The 26651-nt window shown below is 38.7% G+C and overlaps 1 protein-coding gene across 1 annotated transcript in view; it reads right to left on the reverse strand.

Annotated features, from left to right (window-relative positions):
• Positions 1-26651, reverse strand: part of DNAJC5B (DnaJ (Hsp40) homolog, subfamily C, member 5 beta) — a 93097-nt gene that overhangs the window by 37590 nt on the left and 28856 nt on the right. The window contains exons 3-4 of the mRNA XM_010848477.1: positions 22244-22363; positions 17059-17186 (exon numbers count right to left, since the gene is read on the reverse strand). Coding sequence (XP_010846779.1) covers positions 17059-17177 — 119 coding nt within the window. The 5' untranslated portion in view covers positions 17178-17186; positions 22244-22363. The remainder of the gene's footprint in view (positions 1-17058; positions 17187-22243; positions 22364-26651) is intronic.

The following is a 26651-nucleotide window of genomic DNA, read 5'->3' on the forward strand; positions in this document are numbered from 1 at the left end:
GTCTAGAGGTTTTTTTTTTTTTTTAACCTTGCAAAACTGAAATTCTGTATGTATTAAACAACTTCCCAATACCTCCTCCCTGGAAACCACAATTCTGTGTTGTTTCTGTGAGCTTGACTGCTTTAGACAGAAATGTGTTTTTGTTTTGTTTAACATATAGATGAATTACTAGCTTCAAAGCTATCTAACACTTTCTCAACAGCTTTGTTGGAATGCTATCATGCTACTAATTATTTGATGCTTTTTCCCCCTATGGTAAATAGTTAAGCGCATCGTACAACATTAATGGCAAAGCATTATACACATACAACATAAAGTTATGGCAATTTGATCTCTATTAAAACATTTAAGCCTCTTCTTTTCGTTTTTTTATTTTGTATTTTTCTTCAGGACTTATTTCATTTTATAACTGGAAGTTTGTAACTTTGGACCATCTCAACCCACTTCACCCAGCCCCAGTGTCCACTCTTACAACCACCAGTCTGCTGTCTGTATCTATGAGTTTGGGGGGTTTTTTAGATTCTACGTTTAAGTGAGATCACACATTTTTTTGTCTTTGAGTTTTTCACTTAGCATAATGCCCTCGAGGTCTATTCATGTTGTCAGAAACGGCAAGCTTTCTCTCTTTTTCATGCCTGAATAATATTCTCTTGAATATATACCACATTTTCTTTATCCATTTATCCATTGAAGGACACTTGGGTTGTTTCCATGTCTTGACTACTATAAATAGTGCTGCAGTTAACATGGGTACAGATATCCTTTCAAGTTAGTGTTTTTGCTTTCTTTAGATAAATATTGAGAAGTAGAATTGCTGGATCAGATGGTAGTTCTATTTTTAATTTTTTTAAGAACCACTATACTGTTTTCCCTAGTGGCTACACCAAATTTTATTTCCACTGCATAAGAATTCCCTTTTCTCCACGTCCTCGCCAACAGTTGTTATTTCTTATCTTTTTGAAAACAGTCCTCCTAACAGGTGTGAGGTGGTATTTCCTTATGGTTTTGATTTGCATTTCCGTGATGACCGGTGATGTTGAGCACCCTTTCATGTGCCTGTTGGCCATCTGCACTTCCTCCTTGCAACAAAGTCTATTCAGTTCTTCTGCCCACTTTTCAATCAGGTTGTTTATTTCTTTGATGTTGAGTTGTATGATATATGCAGTTGTTTTTTAAATCAGGTGGGAAAAAATAGGAATTGCAAACAGATTAATTTGTTTTCTATATTTACCTATGAAGTTACTTTTACTGGTGTCCACTAAGTCTTCATGTGGATTCAAGTTACTGACTAGTGTATTTGCATTTCAGCCTGAAGGACTCCTTTTAGGATTTCTTATAGGGGAAGTCTACTAATGACACAGTTATTTATTTATCTAGAAACATCTTGATTTCTCTTTCATTTTTGAGGGATTATTTTGGTAAATATAGAATTATTGGTTGACATATATATTTTTTCAGCCTTTGAATATATTGGTCTACTGCCTTCTGGCCTCAGAGTTTATAGTGAGAAATCAGTTGTTGATCTCATTGAGGACTGTTTATAAATGATTCATTTTTCTCTCATTGCTTTCAACATACTATTTGGCTTTGAATAGTGGTTTATGAGGTATCTCAGTGAGGATTTTCTTGAGTTTATCTAATTAGAAATTATGGAATTTCTTGGATATGTAGATTAATTTTTTTTTAATTTGGAAACTTTTAGACATTATTTCTTCAAATATTCTTCTTTCCCCTTTCTCTTTCTTCTCTTCTCTGGGACTCATATGTATATGTTGGTGTGCATGATGGTATATGTGGAGAAATTGATCTATCTTCAACTGCATTGGTTCTTTCTTCTGCCTGCTCATATCTACTATTAAATTCTCTAGTGAATTTTTCATTTTAGTTATTGTAATTTTCAGCTAACTCTGGAATTTCTATTTTTGTTCATTTATATAATTTTTGTTATTAATATTCAGTATGTGATGAGATACCATTTTCATCTTTCCTTTAGTTCTTCAGATAAGATTTTCTTTATCCTTTGACATATTAGCTTATTTAAAGTCTTTGTCTAACATGTCCAAATTTGGAGCTTTCTCGGGGACAGGTGCTATTGATTATTTTTCACCCTGCATATGGGCCTTATTATCTTGCTTTTTGTTTTTGCATGGCTCATAATATTTTGTTTTGAAAACTGGACATTTTGAATAGTATAATCTGGCAACTGTACATATCAGATTCTGTTCTTTCTCTATGGTTTTCCGTTGTTAACTTGTGGTAGTTATTGTTTAGTAACATTTCCAACCTAGTTTTATCAAGTCTGTATTCTTAGTCATGTATGGCCACTGAAGTCTCTATTCCATTAGCTTGATGGTCAGATAAGGATTAAACCAATTTTCTTACATATTTGGAACCAAAGATCACTCAGTCTTTGCAGATGGGCTCTGTGTGTGTCTCTTAGGACACACCTTAAGCACTCAGCTAGGCAGTTTACAACTGTGCCTTATAACAGCCTTCACTTCCTGCTTGCACATCTCTTCAAGGTCAGCCAGAAGTGGGACCCTAGGGCTTTCTTGGGTCTTTTCTGAACATATGCAGAGCCCTGAGCATGAGAGTAGCTTATAGATTCCCAGAAATATGTCAGAGCTTTCCAAAGCCCTTTTTCCCCAAAGCATCTCATTCCCCAGCCTTTCCTCCCAAGTTTCTTTAGTGAGTCTACTGTTACCCCAACTGTTAGCCTTACTTCAGGCAGCAATGACTACAAATTTGCCCATAAATGTTTTCAACAAATCCCCCCCCCCACTCCTTTTCATGGCAACTTTAGCACTGGATGAGTTTTGATTTAGGTGAGATGAAACAAACCTCTTAAATAGGTCTTCCTGAAAGCCACCAGACAGATCATCCACTGACAGTTATTTGCAAATGAAGTCCTTCCTGCTTCTTGTAGTACCAGGACTACCATGAATGCAGGCAGTTTATTTTCAAGGTTACAACTGAGCACAGGAGCAAGTTGTGGGACTAGGATAATTTAAAATGCCATGAAATTCACTGTTCTTCCCATGATTCAACTTAGTTAAAAATAAGTACACCCCAGTTGCCACAAGCTTTTGTACACTTTCCAGATTCTGAAAAGGTTGATTCTAATAGTTTTGATAGTTGAAAAATCTTTCAGATTTTTAGTTGTTTTTATGGTGAAGCAGACTTTAGGAGTCCCTTATTCAACTATTTCCAGTGATATCATCACTTATCAATAGTTTTAATACATATACGAATTTCAGTAAAATGTATTTTTAAAGTTTATAGAAAACATTTCTTTGAAAGTATACTTTTATACTTTACGCTTCTGTTTCAAGAATACTGATAGACATAAAGCAGATTTAAGGAACATTTTGGTACCTAAAAGATGTAGCAACGTCCAATGAGGAAAACAATGTTAGTTTTGTACCATCATACTCTTGCTTTTGTAGCTCAGTCGGTAAAAGAATCTGCCTGCAATGCAGGAGACCTGGGTTCGATTCCTGGGTCAGGAAGATCCCCTGGAGAAGGAAATGGCAATCCACTCCAGTATCCTTGCCTGGAAAATCCCATAGACAGAGGAGCCTGGCAGGCTACAGTCCACGGGGTTGCAAGAGTCGGACATGACTTAGCGACTAAACCACCAAACCACCACTCTTGCTTTCACATTTACATCTACATAATTTCTTTCACGGAGAAGGCAATGGCACCTCACTCCAGTACTCTTGCCTGGAAAATCCCATGGACGGAGGAGCCTGGTGGGCTGCAGTCCATGGGGTCGCTGAGTTGGACATGACTGAGTGACTTCACTTTCACTTTTCACTTTCATGCATTGGAGAAGGAAATGGCAACCCACTCCAGTGTTCTTGCCTGGAGAATCCCAGGGACGGGGGAGCCTGGTGGGCTGCCGTCTATGGGGTCGCACAGAGTCGGACACGACTGAAGTTACTTAGCAGTAATTTCTTTCAATTGCTATTTTGTGTTTTTTGGCTTGAGGGCCATTGCTCAAGCCGCCAGGAAAACAAGCATTGCTTTGTCATACTGATTTACTCATTTATACTTTTCATGCCTGTATTTATTTGTACTTAGTCACTCAATCATGTCGTACGCTTTATGGCCCCATGGACCATAGCCTGCCATGCTCCTCTGTCCATGGAATTTTCCAGAAGAATACTGACGTGGATTACCACTTCCTATTCCAGGGCATCTTCCCCACCTGGGGATAGAACCAGCATCTCCTGCATTGCAGGCGGCTTCTTTTACTGCTGACCAACAGGGAAGCCAGTGTAAATTGTTCTAAAATTGGTGTAATTTGTCCTAAAATTAAGTCTGCATTAAGTTTCTTGTGGAAGACTTCTCTAATCCTTGGTCCACATCAGCCTTGTTATATACTCTCATGGAACTATCCTTTTTTCCTTTAGATCTCCTTATCTTATCAGTAATTACACACTCATTTTTGTCACCATTTGATTAATTCTTGTCTCCTCCATTAGGTTACATGAGATCAGTGACTATGGTTTGCTTAGAATTGTACCCCCAGAACCTACCATAATGCCTGGAACAGAAATGAATAATGGCATGAAGCATTCACTTTCATTAAATGATTGATATGAATTCTATGCTCAAATTAATCTATTCCCCTGCACCACAATTTCCCTTGTTTTGCTTGTTGTTTAATATGTATCTTTTAAACCTTACTAAATCTAACTCTTTATAAGTTAACCTCTTTAAATGGCACAAAATTTGTATTTACAGATATGTATCAATTAGAGAAAGCAATGGCATTAGAGAAAAAGACATTAGAGAAAGAAATGGCAACCCACCCCAGTATTCTTGCCTGGAAATCCCATGGACACAAGAGTCAGACACAACTTAGTGACTAAACCACTACCACCATCAGTAGACATAGATACAGAAATCAGTTCAGTTCAGTCACTCAGTCATGTCCAACTCTTTGAGACCCCATGGACTGCAGCACGACAGGCTTCCCTGTCCATCACCAACTCCCGGAGTTCATTTCCATTGAGTTGGTGATGCCATCCAACCATCTCATCCTCTATTGTGCCCTTCTCCTCCCACCTTCATCTTTCCCAGCATCAGGGTCTTTTCCAGTGAGTCAGTTCTTCACAGCAGGTGGTCAAAGTATTAAAGCTTCAGCATCAGTCCTTCCAATGAATATACAGGACTGATTTCCTTTAGGGCTAGCTGGTTTGATCTCCTTGCTGTCCAAGGGACTCTCAAGAGTCTTCTCCAACACTACAGTTCAAAAGCATCAGTTCTTTGGTGCTCAGCTTTCTTTATGGTCCAACTCTCACATCCATACTTGACTACTGGATTACTACCATATGGACTACTACTATAGCTTTGATTATACAGACCTTTGTCAGTGAAGTAATGTCTCTGCTTTTTAATATGCTATAGGTTGATTATAGCTTTTCTTCCAGGGAGCAAGCGTCTTTTAATTTCATGGCTGCGGTCATCATCTGCAGTGATTTTGGAGACCAAGAAAATAAAGTCTCTCACTGTTTCCATTGTTTCCCCATCTATTTGCCATGAAGTGATGGGACCAGATACCATGATCTTAGTTTTTTTGTTTGTTTGTTTGTTTGTTTTACTTTGATTTTATTTTATTTTTAAACTTTACATAATTGTATTAGTTTTGCCAAATATCAAAATGAATCCACCACAGGTATACATGTGTTCCCCATCCTGAACCCTCCTCCCTCCCCATACCATCCCTCTGGGTCATCCCAGTGCACTAGCCCCAAGCATCCAGTATCATGATCTTAGTTTTTTGAATGTTGAATTTTAAGCCAACTTTTTCACTCTCCTCTTTCACTTTCATCAGGAGGTTCTTTAGTTCCTCTTTGCTTTCTACCATAAGGGTGGTGTCATCTGCATGTCTGCGGTTATTGATATTTCTCCCTGCAATCTTGATTCTAGCTTGTACTTCATCCAACCCAGCATTTCACATGGTGTACTTCTGCATACAAGTGAAATAAGCAAGGTGACAATATACAGCCTTAACATATTCCTTTCCCTATTTGGAACCAGTCTGTTGTTCCATATTCAGTTCTAACTGTTGCTTCTTGACCTGCATACAGATTTCTCAGGAGGCAGGTCAGGTGGTCTGGTATTCCCATCTCTTTCAGAATTTTCCACAGTTTGTTTGGATCCATACAATCAAAGGTGTTAGTGTAGTCAATGAAGCAGAAATAGGTGTTTCTCTGGAACTCTTTTGCTTTTTCTATGATCCAATAGATGATGGAAATTTGATCTCTGGTTCCTCTGCCTTTTCTAAATCCAGTTTAAACACTTGGAAGTTCTCATTTCCAGTACTTTTGAAGGCTGGCTTGGAGAATTTTGAGCATTACTTTACTAGCATGTGAGATGAGTGCAATTGTGCAGTAGTTTGAGCATTCTTTGGCATTGCCTTTCTTTGGGATTGGAATGAAAACTGACCTTTTCCAGTCCTGAGGCCACTGCTGAGTTTTCCAAATTTGCTGGCATATTGAGTGCAACACTTTCACAGCATCATCTTTTAGGATCTGAAATAGCTCAGCTGGTATTCCATCATGGTGAGAGATGAATATACATATCTAGATATAGAAATAGATATGTATATTCATCTCTCACAGTGTAATATAATAAGTATTCAAAAGTAAACAGGTATTGAGTGAATGAGTGAGTGGGGAAAAAAATCATTGATCATAATGATTCTAGAGCCCAAGAATAATCAAAATAGATGGCTGCATGAAGAATGAAGAGAATCAAGTTAGTTCAACTTGATCAAGTTATATCAAGTTCAACTAAGAGGAAGAACCAAGAGGATCTGCTACAGGAGAAGGGAAGTTCTTACTGACCTGGAGGATCACTCTGGCATAGCCTCATCTACTCTTCTTTTCAGTGGAAGGTTTTAGAATTCAGGAAGCAAATTAGTGCTTGATAGAGATTAATTTCAATTTATTTTGTGAGCTTGAATCATCACTTTGCCTTGTAAATATTTACAATTCTTCTATTAGCTATGCACTCCCCTGACATTTAAACTTTATTCATAAGCACCTCTATTATGACCTGTAATTGCTGATAAAGATGGGTAAAAGCACCACATATTGGGGTTACCACAGATCTCTATGGAAATGACAATCTTTCCTGCCTCTTGTGAAACACCATTTGCCTCACTTCGGTCTTGGCTGAGGCAACTCACCTCTTCAGAGGTGGAAGACAATTTCCAGAAAGTTCCAGGTGAAGTTGAATGAAACAGAAGAATCAACTGAGTCCGTGCTACCTTGGGAACCAAGATTTTGGTACCTTGTCTACAAGGAGAAATTAAGCTCATCCATGGACAAAGAGACCCAGGTGCTAACGTACAAATGATTCATTCTGATTCTGTGGTTCTCTGAGGACTTAAGAAAGAGCTCAGTCTTTGATTTCTCCTCTAGTTGGCCAACCATGTGTTAGGCTCTTGTGCATAAACACCATGGAGACCAAGCAGCCTTCTTTTCGACCATCTTAAGTTTGTTTTTACCTAACTTCACATGAGTGAAGTTAGTACACATGTAGTAACTTCACATCAGTGTACACATCAGTGTAAATAAAAACTACCGTTTAAGTTACAGATGAGATTGTGACTACTCAAGACTTAGATTCTCTAAATTGCACAGCTGGCTCTATTTTCTAGTTTTCCATTCACTATTGTCTGTCTCCTCCTTCACCAGCTTCCTAACTCAAAAATGTTGTTGGTTCAGAGGTGCTGCTTAAATTAGGCAAGAGGGAAAAGCATGTCTGTTTAAAGCTGCAGCAAATATGAGAAAGATGGGTGAATACTTAACCATTCCGGGTGTATCCAAACTTTAAAAGATTAACTCAAGTAAGTCTTCTTCAGACAGCTTGAAAAAGGGGGAGTAAAGACTTTTAGGAAGTGGGAGAATGGGGGGAAATCTTCCTTCATCTTATGAAACCCTGTTGGGATCAAGTGACATGACCCAGTTATGGGAAAATTGGATTAAATAAGGCTTAGACTTCAAACTCCTGGGAATTATGGTGGCTGAGATGGTAAAGAATCTACCTGCAATGATCTGAGTTTGATCCCTGGGTTGGGAAGATCCCCTGGAGAAGGAAATGGCAACCCACTCCAGTATTCTTGCCTGGAGAATCCGATGGACAGAGGAGCTACAGTCCATAGGGTCACAAAGAGTCAGACATGACTGAGTGACTAACACTTTTTTTCACTTTTTCAGACTTCAGACTCTTAAGAGTTATTACACTCCATGATACCAAAAGCAGATTTATTTCATAAGGAAGGCCCTGGATAAGACTCATGGCACAAACCTGAAACTACCACAACATTGTTAATTGGTTATACCCCCAATATAAAATAAAAAGTTCAACGTTTGAAAAAAAAAAGACTCATAGCATAATCTCATTCCATGATGTGGCACTTTTTACATGGTACAGAAACTCACCTTATGCTAGATAAATGGTTTTTGAACAGTAGCACCAAATAGCAGGATAATTTCAGACTTTTAAGGATAATGAGAGTATCTGTCCATTCATAATAGTACCTGGTACATTAATTGTGGTTTTCCACAAAGGGCTCCATGCACTTTGAAAAAATGATCTCTTCACAAAGTCTCAGTGAGGCAAGAGCTTTTGGTACATTGTGGCTTGACGCAGTAGAAACCTTCCTCTTGTCATACTCCTTGATGTCCTTTGAGAAAGCTGGGGGCTCCAACTTATCAGGTGACTAATGAAACATGACTGTACTCATAATGCAGGAAAAACAATGATATGGGGAAAAGAGACGGTTTATTCACAGAAAAGTTCTAGGACAAAGATTTCTAAATAGACCTAGAAAGGGACTGAGAGAGATCTGTGAGGCTTCTGTCTATGATACTCTCTTAAAAATAAAGAGCTAAAGATATTGATAATTTCCCATCCAACTCTGTACCCCCTCTTTGAGAACATTACCACTTCTCCTTCCCATAGAGTTGGATCCCACAGTCCTTGCTAAGTGGTAGTGGGGATTTGTGATTTCAGATCTCTAGTCTGAGCCAGGCATACGTGGGTGAGCATCTGATCTAGCTGAGTCCATTAGCTACTTGCTCAGGAATTGAGAATTGGGACCTAGCAAAGCTGAAAAGTGGATAAGAACCAAAATAGTTCTCCTCTTCCCACCTCTGTCTACCTTTATGGGACTATGGAAAACATTCTGTTTCCTTCTCTGAGAAGCTCTAAGTTGGTTTAAAAAGGAAGCCTTGATGGAAAACAACCTAAATATCCATTGACAGAGAAAGGATTCATTCACCGTTTGGCTATCCAGCACTGTGAAAACAATGAAACTGCCTTATGAACTGATCATTTCTTAGAATGATCTCCAAGATATATTAGAAAAGAATGCAACACACAAGATAGGAATGGTAGTACATCACCATTTGTATAACAAGAAAGGGAAAATTTAACATACTTAGACCATTTACATTTAATTACTAATACGTAAGTCCGTCATTTTACCAGTTGATTTCTGCTTGTTTCCTCTATTTCTCATTTCCCCATTTCCCTTTTCTTGTCTTCCTGGGCGTTATTTGAACATTTTTAAGGATTCCATCTTGATTTACCTGTAGTACTTTTTGGAGTCTATTAATTTGTCCACTCTTTTTAGTGGTTGGGTATATATTTATCACAGTCTACTGACAGCAGTGTTTTACCAATTTGAGTGATGTGCAGAAGCTTTACTCCCATTTAGATCCCATTATCTTCTCCACTGTAAATGTCATTGTCTTGAATATCAAACGGTGCTAAAAGATTTTTATGGGTTTTTCAGGTAGCTCAGATGGTAAAGAATCTGGCTGCAATTCAGGAGACCTGGGTTTGATCCCTGGGTTGGGAAGATCTCCTGTAGGAGGGCATGGCAACCCACTCCAGTATTCTTGCCTGGAGAATCACATGTAGAGAGGATCCCGGCAAACTATAGTCCATGGGGTCGCAAAGAGTTGGACACAACTGAATGACTAAGCACACATAATTTTTATACCAATCATAATATATAATTTTAAAAACTTATGAGAAGGATAGTCAATTGTATTTACCCATATTTCTGTAGTCCCTGGGGTTGCAAACAGTCGGACTGAGCAACTGAACAACAACAATATTTCTGTGTCCTTCATGTTCTTTCTTCCTTTCAGATCCAAGATTCCTTCTTTTATCATTTTTTTTCTTTTGAAGAGCACCCTTTAGCCATTCTTTGAGTAGATCTGCTAGTGATTAATTGTTTTAGTTTTCCTTAATCTGAGAATGTCTTTCTTTCCCCTTAATTCCTGAAGTATATAATGGGAAAGACTAGAGATCTCTTCAAGAAAATTAAAGATACCAAGGGAACATTTCATGCAAAAATGGGCACAATAAAGGACAGAAATGATATGGACCTAACAGAAGCAGAAGATCTCAAAAGAGGTGGTAAGAATATACAGAAATAGCCAAAAAATATTTTCATAACGCAGATAATCACAATGGTATGATCACTCACGTAGAGCCAGACATCTTGGAATGTAAAGTCAAGTGGGTCTTAGGAAGCATCACTGCAAACAAAGCCAGTGGAGGTGATGGAATTCCAGTTGAGCTATTTCAAATAAAAGATGATGCTGTGAAAGTGCTGCACTCAATATGCCAGCAAATTTGGAAAACCCAGCAGTGGCCACAGGACTGGAAAAGGTCAGTTTTCATTCCAATCCCAAAGAAAGGCAATGCCAAAGAATGCTCAAACTACCACACAGTTGCATTCATCTCATACACTAGTAAAATAATGCTCAAAATTCTCCAAGCCAGTCTTTAACAGCACATGAACCATGAACATCCCAAGCTGGATTTAGAAAAGGCAGAGGAACCAGAAATCAAATTGCCAACATCCATTGGATCATAGAAAAAGCAAAAGAGTTCCAGAAAAACATCTATTTCTGCTTTACTGATTATGCCAAACAAACTGTGGAAAATTCTTCAAGAGATGGGATAACCAGACCACCTGACCTGCCTCTTGAGAAATCTGTATGCAGGTCAGGAAGCAATAGTTAGATTGGAACATGGAACAACAGACTGGTTCCAAATAGGGAAAGGAGTACATCAAGGCTGTATATTGCCACCCTGCTTATTTAACTTATATGCAGAGTACATCATGAGAAACGCTGGGCTGGATGAAGCACAAGCTGGAATCAAGATTCCCAGGAGAAATATTAATAACCTCAGATGTGCAGATGACACTACCCTTATGGCAGAAATCGAAGAAGAACTAAAGACCCTCTTGATGAAATTGAAAGAGGAGAGTGAAAAGGTTGGCTTAAAAGTCAACATTCAGAAAACTAAGATCATGGCATGTGGTCCCATCACTTCATGGCAAATCAGTGGGAAAACAGTGGAAACAGTGAGAGACTTTATTTTCTTGGGCTCCAAAATCACTGCAGATGGTGACGACTGCAGCCATGAAATTAAAAGACACTTACTCCCTGGAAGAAAATCTATGACCAACCTAGACAGCATATTAAAAAGCAGAGACATTACTTTGCCAACAAAGGTCCGTCTAGTCAAGGCTATGGTTTTTCCTGTGGTCATGTATGGATGTGAGAGTTGGACTGTAAAGAATGCTGAGCACTGAAGAATTGATGCTTTTGAACTGTGGTGTTGGAGAAGACTCTTGGGAGTCCCTTGGACTGCAAGGAGATCCAACCAGCCCATCCTAAAGGAAATCAGTCCTGAATATTCATTGGAAGGATTGATGCTGAAGCTGAGACTCCAGTGCTTTGGCCACCTGATTCAAAGATCTGATTCATTTGAAAAGACCCTGATGCTGGGAAAGATTGAAGGAGGGAGGAGAAGGGGACGACAGAGGATGAGATGGCTGGATGGCATCACTGACTCGATGGACATGAGTTTGAGTAAACTCCGGGAGTTGTTGATGGACAGGGAAGCCTTGCGAACTGCAGTCCATGGGGTCTCAAAGAGTTGGACACGACTGAGTGACTGAACTGACTGACTGACTGATAGTTTCACCAGACATAGAATTCACAGTTTTTTAAGCATTTGAAAACTATCGTATCACTTCTTTCTGGTCATTATTATTTCAGATGAGAAATCTGCTGTCATTTGAATTACTGTTCCCGTATAGGTATTATGTCATTTCTCTGTCTGCTTTGAAGATAGTTTCTTTGTCTTTAGTTTTCAAAGGTTTAATTATGATGTATCTTGGCATGAATTTGCTTAGATTTATTCTACTTGAGATGCACTTAACCTCTTGAATTATAGGTTTGTATATTTTGCCAAATTTGGGGAATTTTCAGTCATTATTTCTTTGAATACTCATTCCGTGCCACTCTTTCTCCTCCCCTTCTAGGACACCAGTGCTGTAAAAGTTGGGTCTTTTGTTAATGGCCTCACAGTTTCCTGTGACTGTCTGTTTTCAGTTTATTTTCTTTCTGCTGTTCAGATTGCATATATTCCATTGATCTGTCCTCCACTGATTCTGGTCTCTGTTATCCCACTCTACTACTAAGCTCATCCAGTTAGTTGTATTATTTCTGTAATTTTTCAGTTCTTTAATTCCCATTTGGTTCTTTTTTATTACTTCTATTTCTTTGCTGAAATTTCTTTTTGTTTTTCACTTGGTTCAAAAGATTTGCAATTGCTTATTGAATCTTTTTTGATGGTTACTCTAGGATGCCTAGATAATTCCAATAACTGGTTCATTTCTGTGTGGGAGTAAGGTGGTTATCTTTTCTCATGCAAGTTGGGATTTCCTTCTTTCCTTGTGTACAATGAGTGATTTTAATCTAGACACTTTGGCTATTATGTTATGAGACTCTGGTTTCTATTTTTTTTTAAATAAAACACTATAGTTAAAAAAATTTATTTATTTATTATTTTTGCCTATGCTGGGTCTTTGTTGCTGTCCGGGCTTTTTTTCTAGTTGCCATGTGCGGGCTTCTCAGTGCTGTGGCTTCTCTTGTGGAGCACCAGCTCTGCCGTAGTTGCCATGCACTGACTCAGCAGCTGTGGCTCATGGTCGTGCCCTGTGGCATGTGGGATCTTCCCACCCCAGGGATCAAACCAGAGTTCCCTGCACTGCAAGGCAGATTCTTAACCACGGGACCACCAGGGAAGCCCCTCTGGGTCCTATTTAAATGTTTTACTTGAACAGTCAGTCACTTTGTTAGAGTTTAGCTTGCAGGTCTAGCCTACTTTTGTGGTCAGTGGTTCCAATTACAGTCTAATTTTCAGACCCTAATGGTGTTGTTTTGGTCAGCTTGGTCTGTCTCCTGCCTCTGGGGACCCTACTGGTGCTCGTTGGTTCTAGATGAAGAAGTGAAAGGAGCCTCCCCAGTCTGGGTGCCTTGGTGCCTCTAGGTGGGGAAAGAGAATCTCCAGGGGCAGGGACAAAAACACTTCCTGGGCTGGGTGTTTGTTGTGGCAGAATCCCTCGGTGTTAATTTCCCCTGTAAAGTGGGGTCTCTGGTGAGAGAGGGGAGTCTCAGGCTGGGGAAAGCCCTCTGTCTGGCTGTTGTTAGGGAGACATTCACTGGGGCCCCTGGCCGTTTCTGTGGGGATTGCCTCGAGCTGCTGGCAGGGCTCCCGTTCAGTCTGGAGGATGTGTAGGACCACCTGGCTGCCTTGCATTGCTACGGCGGGTGTCGGGAAAGGCCAGGCCTGGCTTACCTTCCCTTAGATGTGGAGTCGTCAGAGGCCTTGTCACAGTGTTGTTCCTTTGCTCCTGTGGTCCCTAACTAATTTGCCTTTTCTTCTTCCTTCTACCTTTCGAAGGTTCTCTTTTTTTGTCTGAGTTATTTCCAAAGCTTTTTGTCATGTTTCGCGTGAGGAACTGGGAGAGACAGGCCTATAACCATCTTGCCTAGACCAGAAGGTCTCTATATATGCTTATATAGGCATAAGATCTCTCTGTAGAAGGGTACACAAGGAATTGTTTTCCTGGGGAGGGAACCTGGGGGCTATGAGGTAGGAAGGAGACTTTTCTTGCATACCTGTTTATGTGTTCTTCCCTGATGGCTCAGACAGTAAAGCATCTGCCTGCAATGTAGGGGACCTAGGTTTGATCCCTGGGTCAGGGAGATCCTCTGGAGAAGGGCATGGAAACCCACTCCTGTATTCTTGCCTAGAGAATCCTACGGACAGAGGAGCCTGATGGGCTACAGTTCGTGGAGTCACAAAGAGTCTGACACGACTGAGCAACTAACACTTTCATTTTATGTGATCTCATGTTAATCAGGTGAATATATTATGTATTCAAAAACAAAATAAAATTTCTAGCTCAACCTTATTCAAGAGCACAACCAAGGATTACAACAGCGGTCAAGCGGCGTATAGATTCAACAGTTGGTAATTTTATTAAACTTCAGTGACTTTTAATTTCACTGTATTGTCACTGCTTTGATCCAGATCCCTGAATATAAGAATAATATTCTCAGTGGATTTTTCAGCCTGCTCATACATTTTGAATAACTAGCAGAATACAAATGTGTTATTTAGTTAGAAGGAGAGACTTTTGGCAGCATACTAGTATCCTAATCAGCTGAAAAAATAATATTTGTATGACATTAAAACAAAATTAATAGGAAGACACTGATTACATGAAGAGACTTTAGGTTGTAATGATTAAACTTGCAAACTACTCAGCATAATTAGTGCCTTAATTAGGATATGACCTGAAATTTCAGTTTACAAAATAAAGGCAATTAAAAGTCACATTTGTAAAGTGGGCTCTAGAACTTACAGTTAGACATCACTTTTTTTCTCATTTTGGGAAGCATCTTTGTAGGTATTATGCTTATTGTGCATTTGCTTTGATTCCTAGTCTCACCCCCAGCACAATGTCTCAGCCCAGAGCCTTAAAGGTCAAGTTTAATGACCTTTCACCAAGGACATCTACGCACAGGAAGCCGAACAGCTTCTAGCCACACTCCAGGGTAACACTAGGGTGCAATGAAACAGCAAAGACTTTTCTAGCACATTAAGTTAAGTAAACTAGAAGTTTGATATTGACTTTGATTGAAATATACCATTTCACAGAACTATTTGGGTCCAAATGGCAGTTTTCACAGCTGTCATTTATTTTTCAACATGTGCTTCTTGAAGGCATTTCAGGGCCCAGAGCTTACCACATGGTGAAGGTTCTAATCCAAAGTCAAAGAATTTTCCATCAGTAGATAAAAACGGAGAAGTCAATAAATTTTGGTGGGCTAGTGATTTAGGAAAAAAATAATTTGGAATCCTACCTTCATTTCTCATGTCAAAATAAACTCCAAATGGATCAAAGATTGAATATAAAAGCAAAATTATAAATGTACTATAAGAAGATAATGGTTAAATATTTTTATAATATTATAATCAAGAGAGGCTTTTTAATCACAACAGATTAAGCAAAAGCCATAAAGGAAATGACTAACAAATTTGCCTACTTAAAGATTTTAAACTTCCATACAGCAAAAAAAAAAAAAAAGTTTTCCTAATTCAAGACCAAATCAAGAAGTAACTGATTAAAATCTGAAACTTTCATTTGTCTTTTGATTCATTTTTCTTCTAAAGGCACAGTTTTATTTTTCAGTAAGTTAGGAAATAATTGGAAATATGCATTACCATTTATGTACAAGGATATTAACTATAGGGTAAAGTAAAAGAATTTACACGTTGAAAAATAGCTCGTGGGACTTCTCCAGTGGTCCAGTGGCTGTCTGCACTCCCAGTGCAGGGAGCCCAGGTTCGATCCCTGGTCAGGGACCTAGATCCCACATGCCACAACTAAGACCCATTGCAGCCAAACAAGTAAGTTAAAATGTTTTTTTAATGGCTTACCTTAAATTAATTAAGTTACAGAATAGCCTAGGTTACAGGCATTAAAAATCACAATATTAAATGGCACCTGTATTCACGATAGATCCTCTTTAAAAAGAAAACTAATTAGTTGGTGGGAATATCAATTGGTATAGCCACTGTGAAAAACAGTATGGAGATTTCTTAGAAAACTAAAAATAGAACCGCCATATGACCCTGTAATTTCACTCCTAGGTATATATCCGAAAAAAAGCAAAATCTCTGATTCAAAAAGATACTTGCGCCCGGTATAGGGGTGGGAGAGTGGGAGGTGCAAACCACTGAATGTAAGTTAGGCTCAAGGATGTGTTGTACAACACAGGGAATAGCACCAATATTAGTAAGTGTAAATGGAAAGTAACCTTTAAAAACTGTATAAAAATAAAAAATTAAATAAAACAGAGAAAAACATTATGTTTTCCTAAAATATAAAAGGCACGGATCTGGAAAAAAATTGAAGAATGCAAAAATACAGTAAACTAGTGACTATAACACAAAAGAAGCAGACTCACAGATATAGAGAACAAACTGGTGGTTATCAGAGGCTGAGATGGGGACAATGTAGGGGTTGTATTATCTAGATATTTTTTTAAAGACTGGAAGAAAAATTTCAGTGATTGTCAGTAGAGGTAAAATTATGGATAAATGTTATTATCTTCATTTTTAGTAATTTCCAAATTTTGCAAAATAATTATACTTAATCCTTTTTTAAATTCCTTGACGCTTTTAAGAAAAAGTTATTTCAGTTTTTCCCAAAAAGAGCTAAGTTGGAACTAGATCAGATATGAAAGATCAAAATGGAAGACTTGAAAAGCATAGCACAATACAGCAATTGCAAGAAACCCCCCTTTATTTTTTAAAACCCTCTGCCATATTTGGTGGTGCTATCATGTCAGTTAACCACAATTCCTGGTCATTTGCAGTGTCTGTCTGTCTGTCTGTCTCTCTAACAACATAGGCCTAGAACCCAAGACTACCTTTCCAGCATAAAAGGTATGCTGGAAAGGTATTCTTTCATAAAACCAGCGTCATGCTTTCTGTTCCCAGCTGCTCAGCTGTAGAATAGGGAATGGAACAAGAGTTCCAAAGCTCTGATTAGCAGGCCTCAGCAGGAAGCTTATGTCTCTGAGCCTCACCAATTACAACATAGCTATCACTAGTAGTACAAGGAATGCCATCATTGAACTTCCTCTGTACCTGTAGGTCTTCTTAATTTCTTCATTTGATGCTCCCTTATGCAGACCAAGAATTTCATACAGAGCTTTTCCAGATGTTGACATTGTCCGCTGTCGTTGGTTAGGTATGTTACATGCCATTTTCTCAAACTGCAAAACCAAAGAGGGAGATGGCTGTGAAGGTTATGCATGCCAGATCTCTGAAGGGAAGATAGTTTGTTTCTGAGTGTTTGTAAAATGTTGACCTGAAGTACATCTTTGTGTCAGCTGCAAAAGGAGGGGAGAAAAGGATTAGGAAAGCCAACACTAGAGCTCCAGGTCAGGGTCCTAAGAGCTACACGCAGTCATGCAAATGGAATATGGCTTTGTCCACATGGCTAAATAGAAGCAAGATGTTATCTAAATAGCCAGCTAACTTACAGTTGTTAAAAACCGATCCTCTCAGGTCAGGCATATGTAGATTTTTTTCTGTCAGGATTTTTTTGGTTAGCATTTGTCCTTTTTAAAATATCTTTTCCAAATGTAGCCAACAACGGAAATAATCATCTATTTTACTTTGACTCTATTGGCATAGCCATGGTTAGAGTATGAGTTCTTATAGACAAACAAAAAACTAAAACCCAACATTTTGTAAGTATCAAAAACAAAATAGAACACAACGTTCCTAGTCTCATCTGAGAGCCTGGTTAGACCATCTCTGCAGCTATGGGGTACTGAGTCCCCCCACAGTGCTCATGAGCTCTATATCCAAGATAGCTCCTCTCGCTGTGGTCTGTACAGAAAGGGTTGTGTTGCCCCATGTCCCGTGAGCTGCCTTTTGCTGTTTTCTGGCTGTGGGGGGAAGCACGGAGAAGCAAACACACTGGGGCATTCCTGCATCCATCATGTAGTCTTGCCAAGCCTAATGTCTTCACTCGGAATACAAGGATAATAAAGCCCACATCATAAGAGTATCTTAAGGATTTAGAAATAATGCAGATAATGTACCGAGGACATATTGACTTTAAAGAACTATTTCTATTAGCGGAGGCACAGTGTATAATTCAGAGTGTGCATGGCATTCTGCCTATAGGTCTGAATATAGGCCTTGCCATGACCAGCTACATGACTATCCCTATCTATAAATTGGAGACCAAAAAAGTACTTAAATTCATAGAGCTGTCATAAGAATTAAATGAGTTAATATATTTAAAAGATACCAATGTTCATAGCAACATTATTCATAAAAGTCAGATAAATGAAAATGTGGTATATATATACAAAGCAATATTATTCAATTATAAAAAGAAATAAAATTCTGACATATGCTATAATAAAATGAACCTTGAAAACATTAAATGAAATAAGCCAGTCACAAAAGGACAAACATTGTATATGATTCCTCTTATATGAGTACCTAGAACAGGCGATGGTGATGGTTAAATATCACAGAGATTTTACTTCGTGTCATTGAATTGTGCACTTTAAAACAAAATAGTAAACTTTGTTATATTTCGTCACAAAAACAAAACAAGATAAAAAACAAAACTACTTAGATTGCAAGCTCCTCTGACCAGAAGTTCCTTGAAAATTATCGTCTGTCTTCCAGCTTCGGGCTTTGCGCATCAAGTGCTGTAAGAGTGAATAAATGTGGATGAATGAACGTGCCAGGGCTCAGGAGATGGTGTCAGGGCTGGGGAGACTCTCATGTTCCACACAAGGAGCCCCTGTGACAAGAGTGAAGCTGCAGACCCAAACGGCATATCCCAGGGACGGGTGGGCTTGGTTGAAGCCAACCTTCAAGCTCTGCTCCCACCAGACTAGACTGAACCAACACAGATAAGACCAGAGCCTTCTGGATGTGCCTGGTGGGTTCCAGTGGTCTTAGAGGCCCTTGAGATTCCAGCATGGCACAGCGAGCACTTGTGGTCCTAAGTAATTCAATTAAGAACAGAGTGAAGAACTTTGAAATGTTTTTGTGAGCATCTAGCTCCTTGAGAGGAGAAAAGGAAGCTGGTGCTGAAGAAAGTCAGACCTCAGTCAAAAATCCTGTAGACCCCAAGGCACTGCGGCACGAACTGACTTAACAGGGACAACACCCCGAGGACAAAGTCTCGTCTGGCGGCGTGACTATGTTGTCTCCTTTCGGTTAGCTGGCCATGCAAGTCGCGCTTCCAGAGGCCAGAGAGGCCCTGGTCCCTAGTGTCTGGTACACACCAGGACAAGAGGAGGAATTCTAATTCTGCCTGCCACTAAACAAAGTCTGGGCTTCCCAGGTGGCACCGGTGGTAAAGAATCCACCCACCACTGCAGGAGAGGCAGGTTTGATCCCCGGGTCAGGAAGATTCCCTGGAGGAGGAAATGACAACCCACTGCAGTATTCTTGTCTAGAGAATTCTGTGGACAGAGGAGCCTGGCAGGCTACAGTCCAAGGGTTCTCAAAGAATCAGACATGACTGAGCACACCCACACAAACAAAATCTAGCAGATATTCAAACTGACTGGCAGCCACGCAGTAAATCATAGCACGTATTCTAGTTACTGCTCCACCTTACCTTTCTCACCTTCCATCACAATTTCCCTAGCAGATAAATAATTCAGGACTAGGGGCTGGGTCATTCATCCCTGTGTTCCAGGTCTGCAGTTCAGCCCTCTCTTGGAACCACAGCCCAGCTGAGGATTCACAATTGAAGGAAAAATTGCCTGACACCTTCCCTACTTCCTTTCCTGTCCCCTCTTTCCTGCTGCCACCTCACATATAAACTCAGGACACTGAAACTCTGCCCTACACTTCACCTAAGGGCTCCCAGAAATGAAGACAACTGGCAGACTACTTGCCATGAATGAATGGGATTTGGAAAGTACAGATTTCTGTGTGACTTGGTGGGCAAGGAATAAACCACAGTAATTATACTTGTCTCTGAGATTGTAAGGTCTCACTGGGTAGCAAGATCCCTAAGTCACTAAGACTATGATTCAAATCCTAAGACCATAGAATATGGAGTTATAGGTGATCTAAGCCAACTTGGATGACCTTAGATGGTCATCTAATACAAGAGATGCAAGTTTGATCTCTGTGTCAGGAAGATCCCCTGGGAGGAGGAAATAGCAACCCACTCCAGTATTCTTGCCTGGAGAATCCCCATGGACAGAGCAGCCTGGTGGGCTACAGTCCATAGGGTCACAGAGTCGGACATGACTGAGCGACTAAGCACAGCACAGGACAGGCCAACTTAACAAAGGCCTGCTGGGGCCTTCTGACCAGAGATCATTGTAGTCGACTAGACCAGGAGTAGGTACCTTACCCAAACCAAGTCAGAGTCCTTCCCTAGGTTTCTTTATTTTTTTGGATGTAGAACAATCTCTCATGGTAAAAACCTGTCAAATGTAAATTTTTGGTATTGTTGGCTGGCCTGAAAGGAGAGAGATTGAAACAGACCTGCAGAGGACGAGCAGTGGCAAGAGACGGAGATAGAACCTAGATGGGGTTCGGGTACACTTGCAACTCCTTGTCTCCCACAGTTTGTCAATTAATTCTTCCTTGGATTGAGCCAGCGAAATTCCTCCGTATACACAAATTTATATACATTGTTTTCTTTTGAGTATATTTTCGCTAGATACTGGTCAACCAACATTGCTTAGTGTCATGTACCTCAATATTTCCTTTTAGACAACATCTAAGAAAAAATAGTCGGTCAATAGTTTGGTCAGAGTTGTTAGTAGTTGGTTTATTCTACAAACGGAAATATAAAGGAACACAAAGACTGCAAGTTTGCTTTTTTGTGTGTCAAGCAACAACCTGTTATTTTTCTGTGCCCTTGGTGAGCTAGAAACCAGACTCTTCATATATTATTAATGTAGATAACATTTAGTGTCAAATTCAATAGAGCCATACATTGAAACCCTTGTTTCAATTTGTGAAAATAAAGACATTATGCTAAGAACCTACTAACTACAGGACAATAGTCCAAATATCTGCTAAAAACTCTCCTTAAACTTAAATAATAGAGCTATACCCTTGTTTAATGCCTTATATAAAATATAATTTTTATGAGTTCTTTCTCTTAGTCTTTTGAATGCTCATATTCCTATGCAAAATTCAAGTCTTTATTCATAGTCTCTCATCTATACTATCCAATGAAGAAAAAATTGTTATGCAAAGTTATTAAGTAATTGAATTTTGATCATGATAGGTACATGATGCTTAGTCTTCTGAACTTAAATTACTTTCTAGCTGCATTTGTGTTAGTCACTCAGTCGTGTCTGACTCTTCGCAACCCCAGGGACTATAGGCCACCAGGCTCTTCTGTCCATGGAATTCTCCAGGCAAGAATACTGGAGTGGGTTGCCGTTCCCTTCTCCAGGGTATCTTCCCACCCAGGGGGTTGAACCTGGGTCTCCTGCATTGCAGCCAGATTCTTTACCATCTGAGTCACCTAGCTGCATTACAATCCATGAATATCATAATTTCTTAAAGCACTGACCACTGAACAGTCACTACCAAACCACATTCACCTGTCTCTTGATAAAGATACAATTGAAAGAAGGCTCAGTGCTCCAGTGGTGACAAACATCCAATTCAAAATAAGCACATATTTTAAAGGTACTAACTCGAGGAGTCCTACAAATGCTGTGCTAAAATTTTCATGTTGACATGAAATGTTTCCTTCAGAATAAAAGAAGTTTCACCTCTATCTATTATGTGAATTCTGAAAATGGAAAAAAAGAAATCAGACTCTTCCTTTCTTGGCAGGGCCCCTTCACTGCTGAGAAAGTAAAATATGAGCAGAGGAGATTAGATCATTAAACAGTAAAAACACTTTTGATGGCTGTGATTGGAGAAACCAACACGTTTTCCCATTTTTTACTACATCTGTAAACTCTCTATAGAAATCTATTTACTGGAGCAAGATCTTATTCAGAGAGCATTGTATCTTAAAGCTAAACACACATCCAAAATGCTAAGCCTATATTTTAAAGTATTAACTCTCCCTAGTGTGATTACAATTTGTTATTGAAAAATAATTACCTCTTGACTGTACTGGTACTTATATAAACAGCATCCTGAAGTCAAGACAACTTGGAATGTCACAAATAATCCCCAGTACCTGTTCGTATAACTCCGATCCTGTGTTTTCAAACAGGAACAACTTGCTGTTTTCAACTGCTCTGGAAATAGGTGTGCAAAGACATAAAGAAAGGCAGCAACAAAAGGAACTATTTCATACCTGTTCCACTCTTTCAGAGTAAATGGCTGCCTCTTTCCATTGTTTCCACACGAGCTTAAGCGAATCAATGGCGTCGAGTTACTTTTGATTTGCTACTCTATCAGCCAATAGATTATCCCTCTGGAAAACACAACAGAGAGAGAATAAAACATGCATGAACTTGAAGGTTGCCATTACAAGGCATATCCAGTGATACCAAAATACATGCTGTATCTGTGTATCTAATCGGATCATTGGTCAGCTGGTGCTGGGCTCAACCAAATGCTGGTATGAAACTTCCTCCAGGTTTCCACCAGAACTTTCAATCAAGAAAATGGGCTATCCCCTGACATGCAAACTGGGTTCTTTTAATTTTTTTTATTGAGATATAGTTGACATATTTAATTCATTTTGGGTGTACAGTGTAATGAATCAATATTTGTATATATTGCTAAGAGATCACCAAGTCTAATTAACATCCATCACCATACATAGTTACAAATTTTTTTTCTTGTGATGAAAACTTTTAAAATCTTCTCTCTTAGCAACTTTCAATAGGCAATACAGTATTATTAACTATAGTCACAATGCTGTACATCTTTATCACTCATGTTTATTTTGTAGCTAGAATTTTGTACCTTTTGACCACCTTCAACTGTCACCACCGCTACATTACCCATCCCCCCACCGCCCCCACTTTGCTTAAGGCAGCCACCAACCTGATCTCTATATCTGTGAGCTCAGGTTATTTTCAAGTTCCACATGTAAGTGAGATTACATGGTATTTGTCTCAGTTATTTCACATAGCATGATACCCTCAAGATCCATCCATTGTCACAAATGGCAGGATTTCCTTTTTTTATGATTAAGTGCTATCTACCATATTTTCTTTATCCACTGATACACACTTAGGTTGTCTGCATATCTTGGCTATTGTAAATAATGCCGCTATGAACATGGAGGTGCAGGTGTCTTTTTGAGTTAATGCTTTTATTTTCTTCAGATAAATACCCAGAAGTGAAACTGCTCAATCACGTGGTAGTTTTTTAAATTTTTTGAGGTACTGTTTCCCGTAGGCGCTGCACCAGTTTGCATTCTTATCAACAGTGCACCAAGGGCTCCCTTTTCTCCACATTTTCATCAGCATTCGTTACAGACATTTTGATGATAGCCAGTTTGACAGGTGTGAGGTGACAGCTTACCGTGGTTGTGACTCGCATTTCCCTGATGATTAGTTATGTTGCACACCTTTTCATGTACCACCTGTGTGCCTTCTTTGAAAAAATACCTGTTCAGATCTTCTACCCACTTTTAATTGGATTGCTTGCTTGCTGTTTTGCTGTTGATTTGTATGAATTCTTTATATATTCTAGATATTAACCCATTGTCAAATATATGATTTGCAAATACTTTCTCCCATTTGGTAGGTTGCTTTTTCATTTTGTTGATGGTGTCCTTTGCTGCGTAGAACGTTTTTAGCTTGATGTATTCTCACTTGCTTGTTTTTGTTTCAGTCTTTGCTTTTGATATCAAATCCAAAATATTGTCACCCACACCAATGTCAAAAGGTACTTCCAAACCTACATTTTCTTCTAAGAGTTTGGTTGTTTCAGGTCTTACATTCAGCTTTTTAATCTATTTTGAGTTGATTTTTTGCATATGGTGTAATATAGTGATCCAGTTTCATTCTTTTGCATGTGGCTGTCCAGTTTTCCCAACACCATTTATTGAAGAAACTGTCCTTTCCCCAGTGTATATTCTTAGCTCCTTTGTCATAGATTAATTGACCATATGAGCCTGGCTTTATTTCTGGGCTCTGTATTCTGTCCCACTTATCTGTATGTCTGTTTTTATGCCAATACCATACTATTTTGATTACTATAGCATTATAATATAGTTTGAAATCAGGGAGTGTGATACCTCCAGCTTGGTGGTTCTTTCTGAAGGTTGCTTTGGATATTCAGGGTCAAGTTGAGTTCTTTTAAATTTTATTTTCCTTTGGTCTAAGGCTAATACTAATCAATTGCTTTAAAATTACTGGAAGGACCATATAACATTAGTAAGGGGAAAACTACAATTTTTCACTACATTAATTCAACAATTTTCATATCTGAACATTTTGCTCTAATCTTAGTTAATAGGCATTGAGGTGACTGAAGTGGTTTTAAGAATTAGAGACTTCTTGTTAAAACTCTTATGTAACATAAAAAGATCACATGAGAGAATAGTTCCCTGTGATTTTGAGTAAGGTCATAAAGATTGAAAAAGGGTTAAATGAGACAGGTGTTACTCTTAAATTTTGCAAAATGGGATCTTGCTCCTGAAGTTGACAGTAGAGTTTAAGTTTGCTTATTAGCATGACACACAACAAATTCTAGTGCTATTTTGTGCAAATAGTTCAGAGCGCTCTCGCTTCTAGATAGCATTGTTTATTTTTTTTTTTTCAGATACAATGGTTATTTCTCATAGATCCTGATTTCCAGCCAGAGTTTAGGAAGCAGCCCATCATCATGCAAAGAAATGGGGTAAGGATGTGGGGGAGGGGCGGTGTGGAACTAAAGACATTTAGAAATAAATACCGAAGTTCCAGCATCACTTCAGCTTAAGAACAATGTCCTTAAAAAAAAAATGAAGTGTAGTTGATTTACAGTATTGCATTAGTTTCAAGTGTATAGCATAGTGATTCTGCTATATATGTGTGTGTGGATATTGAGATATGTATGTATATATATGTGGGAAGCCCATATAGATATACATATGTACGTATGTATCCTTCTTCAGATTCTTTTCCATTATAGGTTATTAGAAGATACTGAGTATAATTCCCTGTGTTATAATGTAGGTTCTTGTTGTCTACTTTTTATATAGTAGTATATACACATTAATCCCAAACTCCCAATTTATCTCTCTCTCACACACCCCACTATTCCCTGTGGGTAATTATACATTTGTTTTCTATGGGAGTCTATTTCTGTTTCATAAGTGGGTTTGTATCACTTTTTTAGATTACACATTTAAATGATGTCATATGATATTTGTCTTTTGCTGTCTGACTTACTTCACTTAATATGATAATCTCTAAATCCATCTATGTTGCTGCAAATGATATTACTTCATTCCTTTTTTATGGCTGAGATATTCATATGTATATATATGATATGTCACGTCTTTATCTATTCATCTGTCAGTGGACATTTAGGTTGCTTCCATGTCTTGGCTGTTGTAAATAGTGCTGCTATGAACTTTGGGGTGCTTGTATCTTTTTCAGTTAGAATTTTCTCTGGATATATGCCCAGGAGTGGGATTACAGGATCATATGGTAACTCTATTTTTATTTTTTTAAGGAACCTCCTTACTGTTCTCCATAGTGGCTGTACCAATTTACATTCCCACCAACATTGTAGAAAGGTTCCCTTTTCTCCATACCCTCTCCAGCATTTATTATTTGGAGACTTTTTAATGATGGCCATTCTGACTGCTTTGAGGTGATACTTCATTGTAGCTTTAATTTGGATTTCTCTAGTAATTAGCAATATTGAACATCTTTTCAGACTCCTGTTATCATCTGAATGTCTTCTTTGGAGAAATGTCTATTTAGGTCTTCTGCCCATTTTTTGATTGGGTTGTTTGTTTTTTGACATTAAGCTGTATGAGCTTTTTGTATATTTTGGAAATTAAGCCCTTGTCAGTAGCATTGTTTGTAAATATTTTCTCCCAGTCTATAGATTGCCTTTTTTCTTTTGCTTATGGTTTCCTTTGCTGTCCAGAAACTTTTAAGTTTAATTACAAGGACAAAAGCTCTAAGTTTATAATTTTTTAAGTATTGCAAAACTCTTAGGTGAAGTAGAACTGTACTGTTTTTCAGAGAGAAAACATAGTTTCTTATTCATCTAGTCATTCACCATTTGGTTACCTACTAGATCCCATCATTGCTTAAATGCTAGAAATACCCTGGTAAACAAAAATACAGACTCTGGGTTTGTGGTTTACAGAGTTGCAACCTACTAACAGAGATAGATATTATTCAAATGATTGCTCAAATAAATATAAGAATTTGGAGACGTGTTACAAGACCATGTAAATGTTAAGACCATACAAAGGAAGATCAGGAAAAGCTTCCCTGAACTAAAATAGCCAAGCAGATATCTGAAAAGAACCAAATGACTGGGTTTGTGTACTTCTCAAGTATACTTGAGAAGCAAGTATACTCTAGGCAGGAGGAAGAGCATATTCAATGGGCCTAGGCACGTAAATTGAAGAAGTAAAACATTCATCCTGAGGTGCGCTCTAACACATAGAACGTCCGCACATGCCTATATATGTATGGCTTCTGATATATAATCTGAAGATATAGCAGGAAATTCTGCTTAAACAAGTGAGGCTTTCTAGAAATGGTGACGTTTAAATGATGTTTGTTAAAGGACATAAC

This window comes from Bison bison, unplaced genomic scaffold, assembly GCF_000754665.1.
Source record: "Bison bison bison isolate TAMUID 2011002044 unplaced genomic scaffold, Bison_UMD1.0 scf7180017864267, whole genome shotgun sequence".
In the NCBI taxonomy this organism is placed as follows: domain Eukaryota; kingdom Metazoa; phylum Chordata; class Mammalia; order Artiodactyla; family Bovidae; genus Bison; species Bison bison.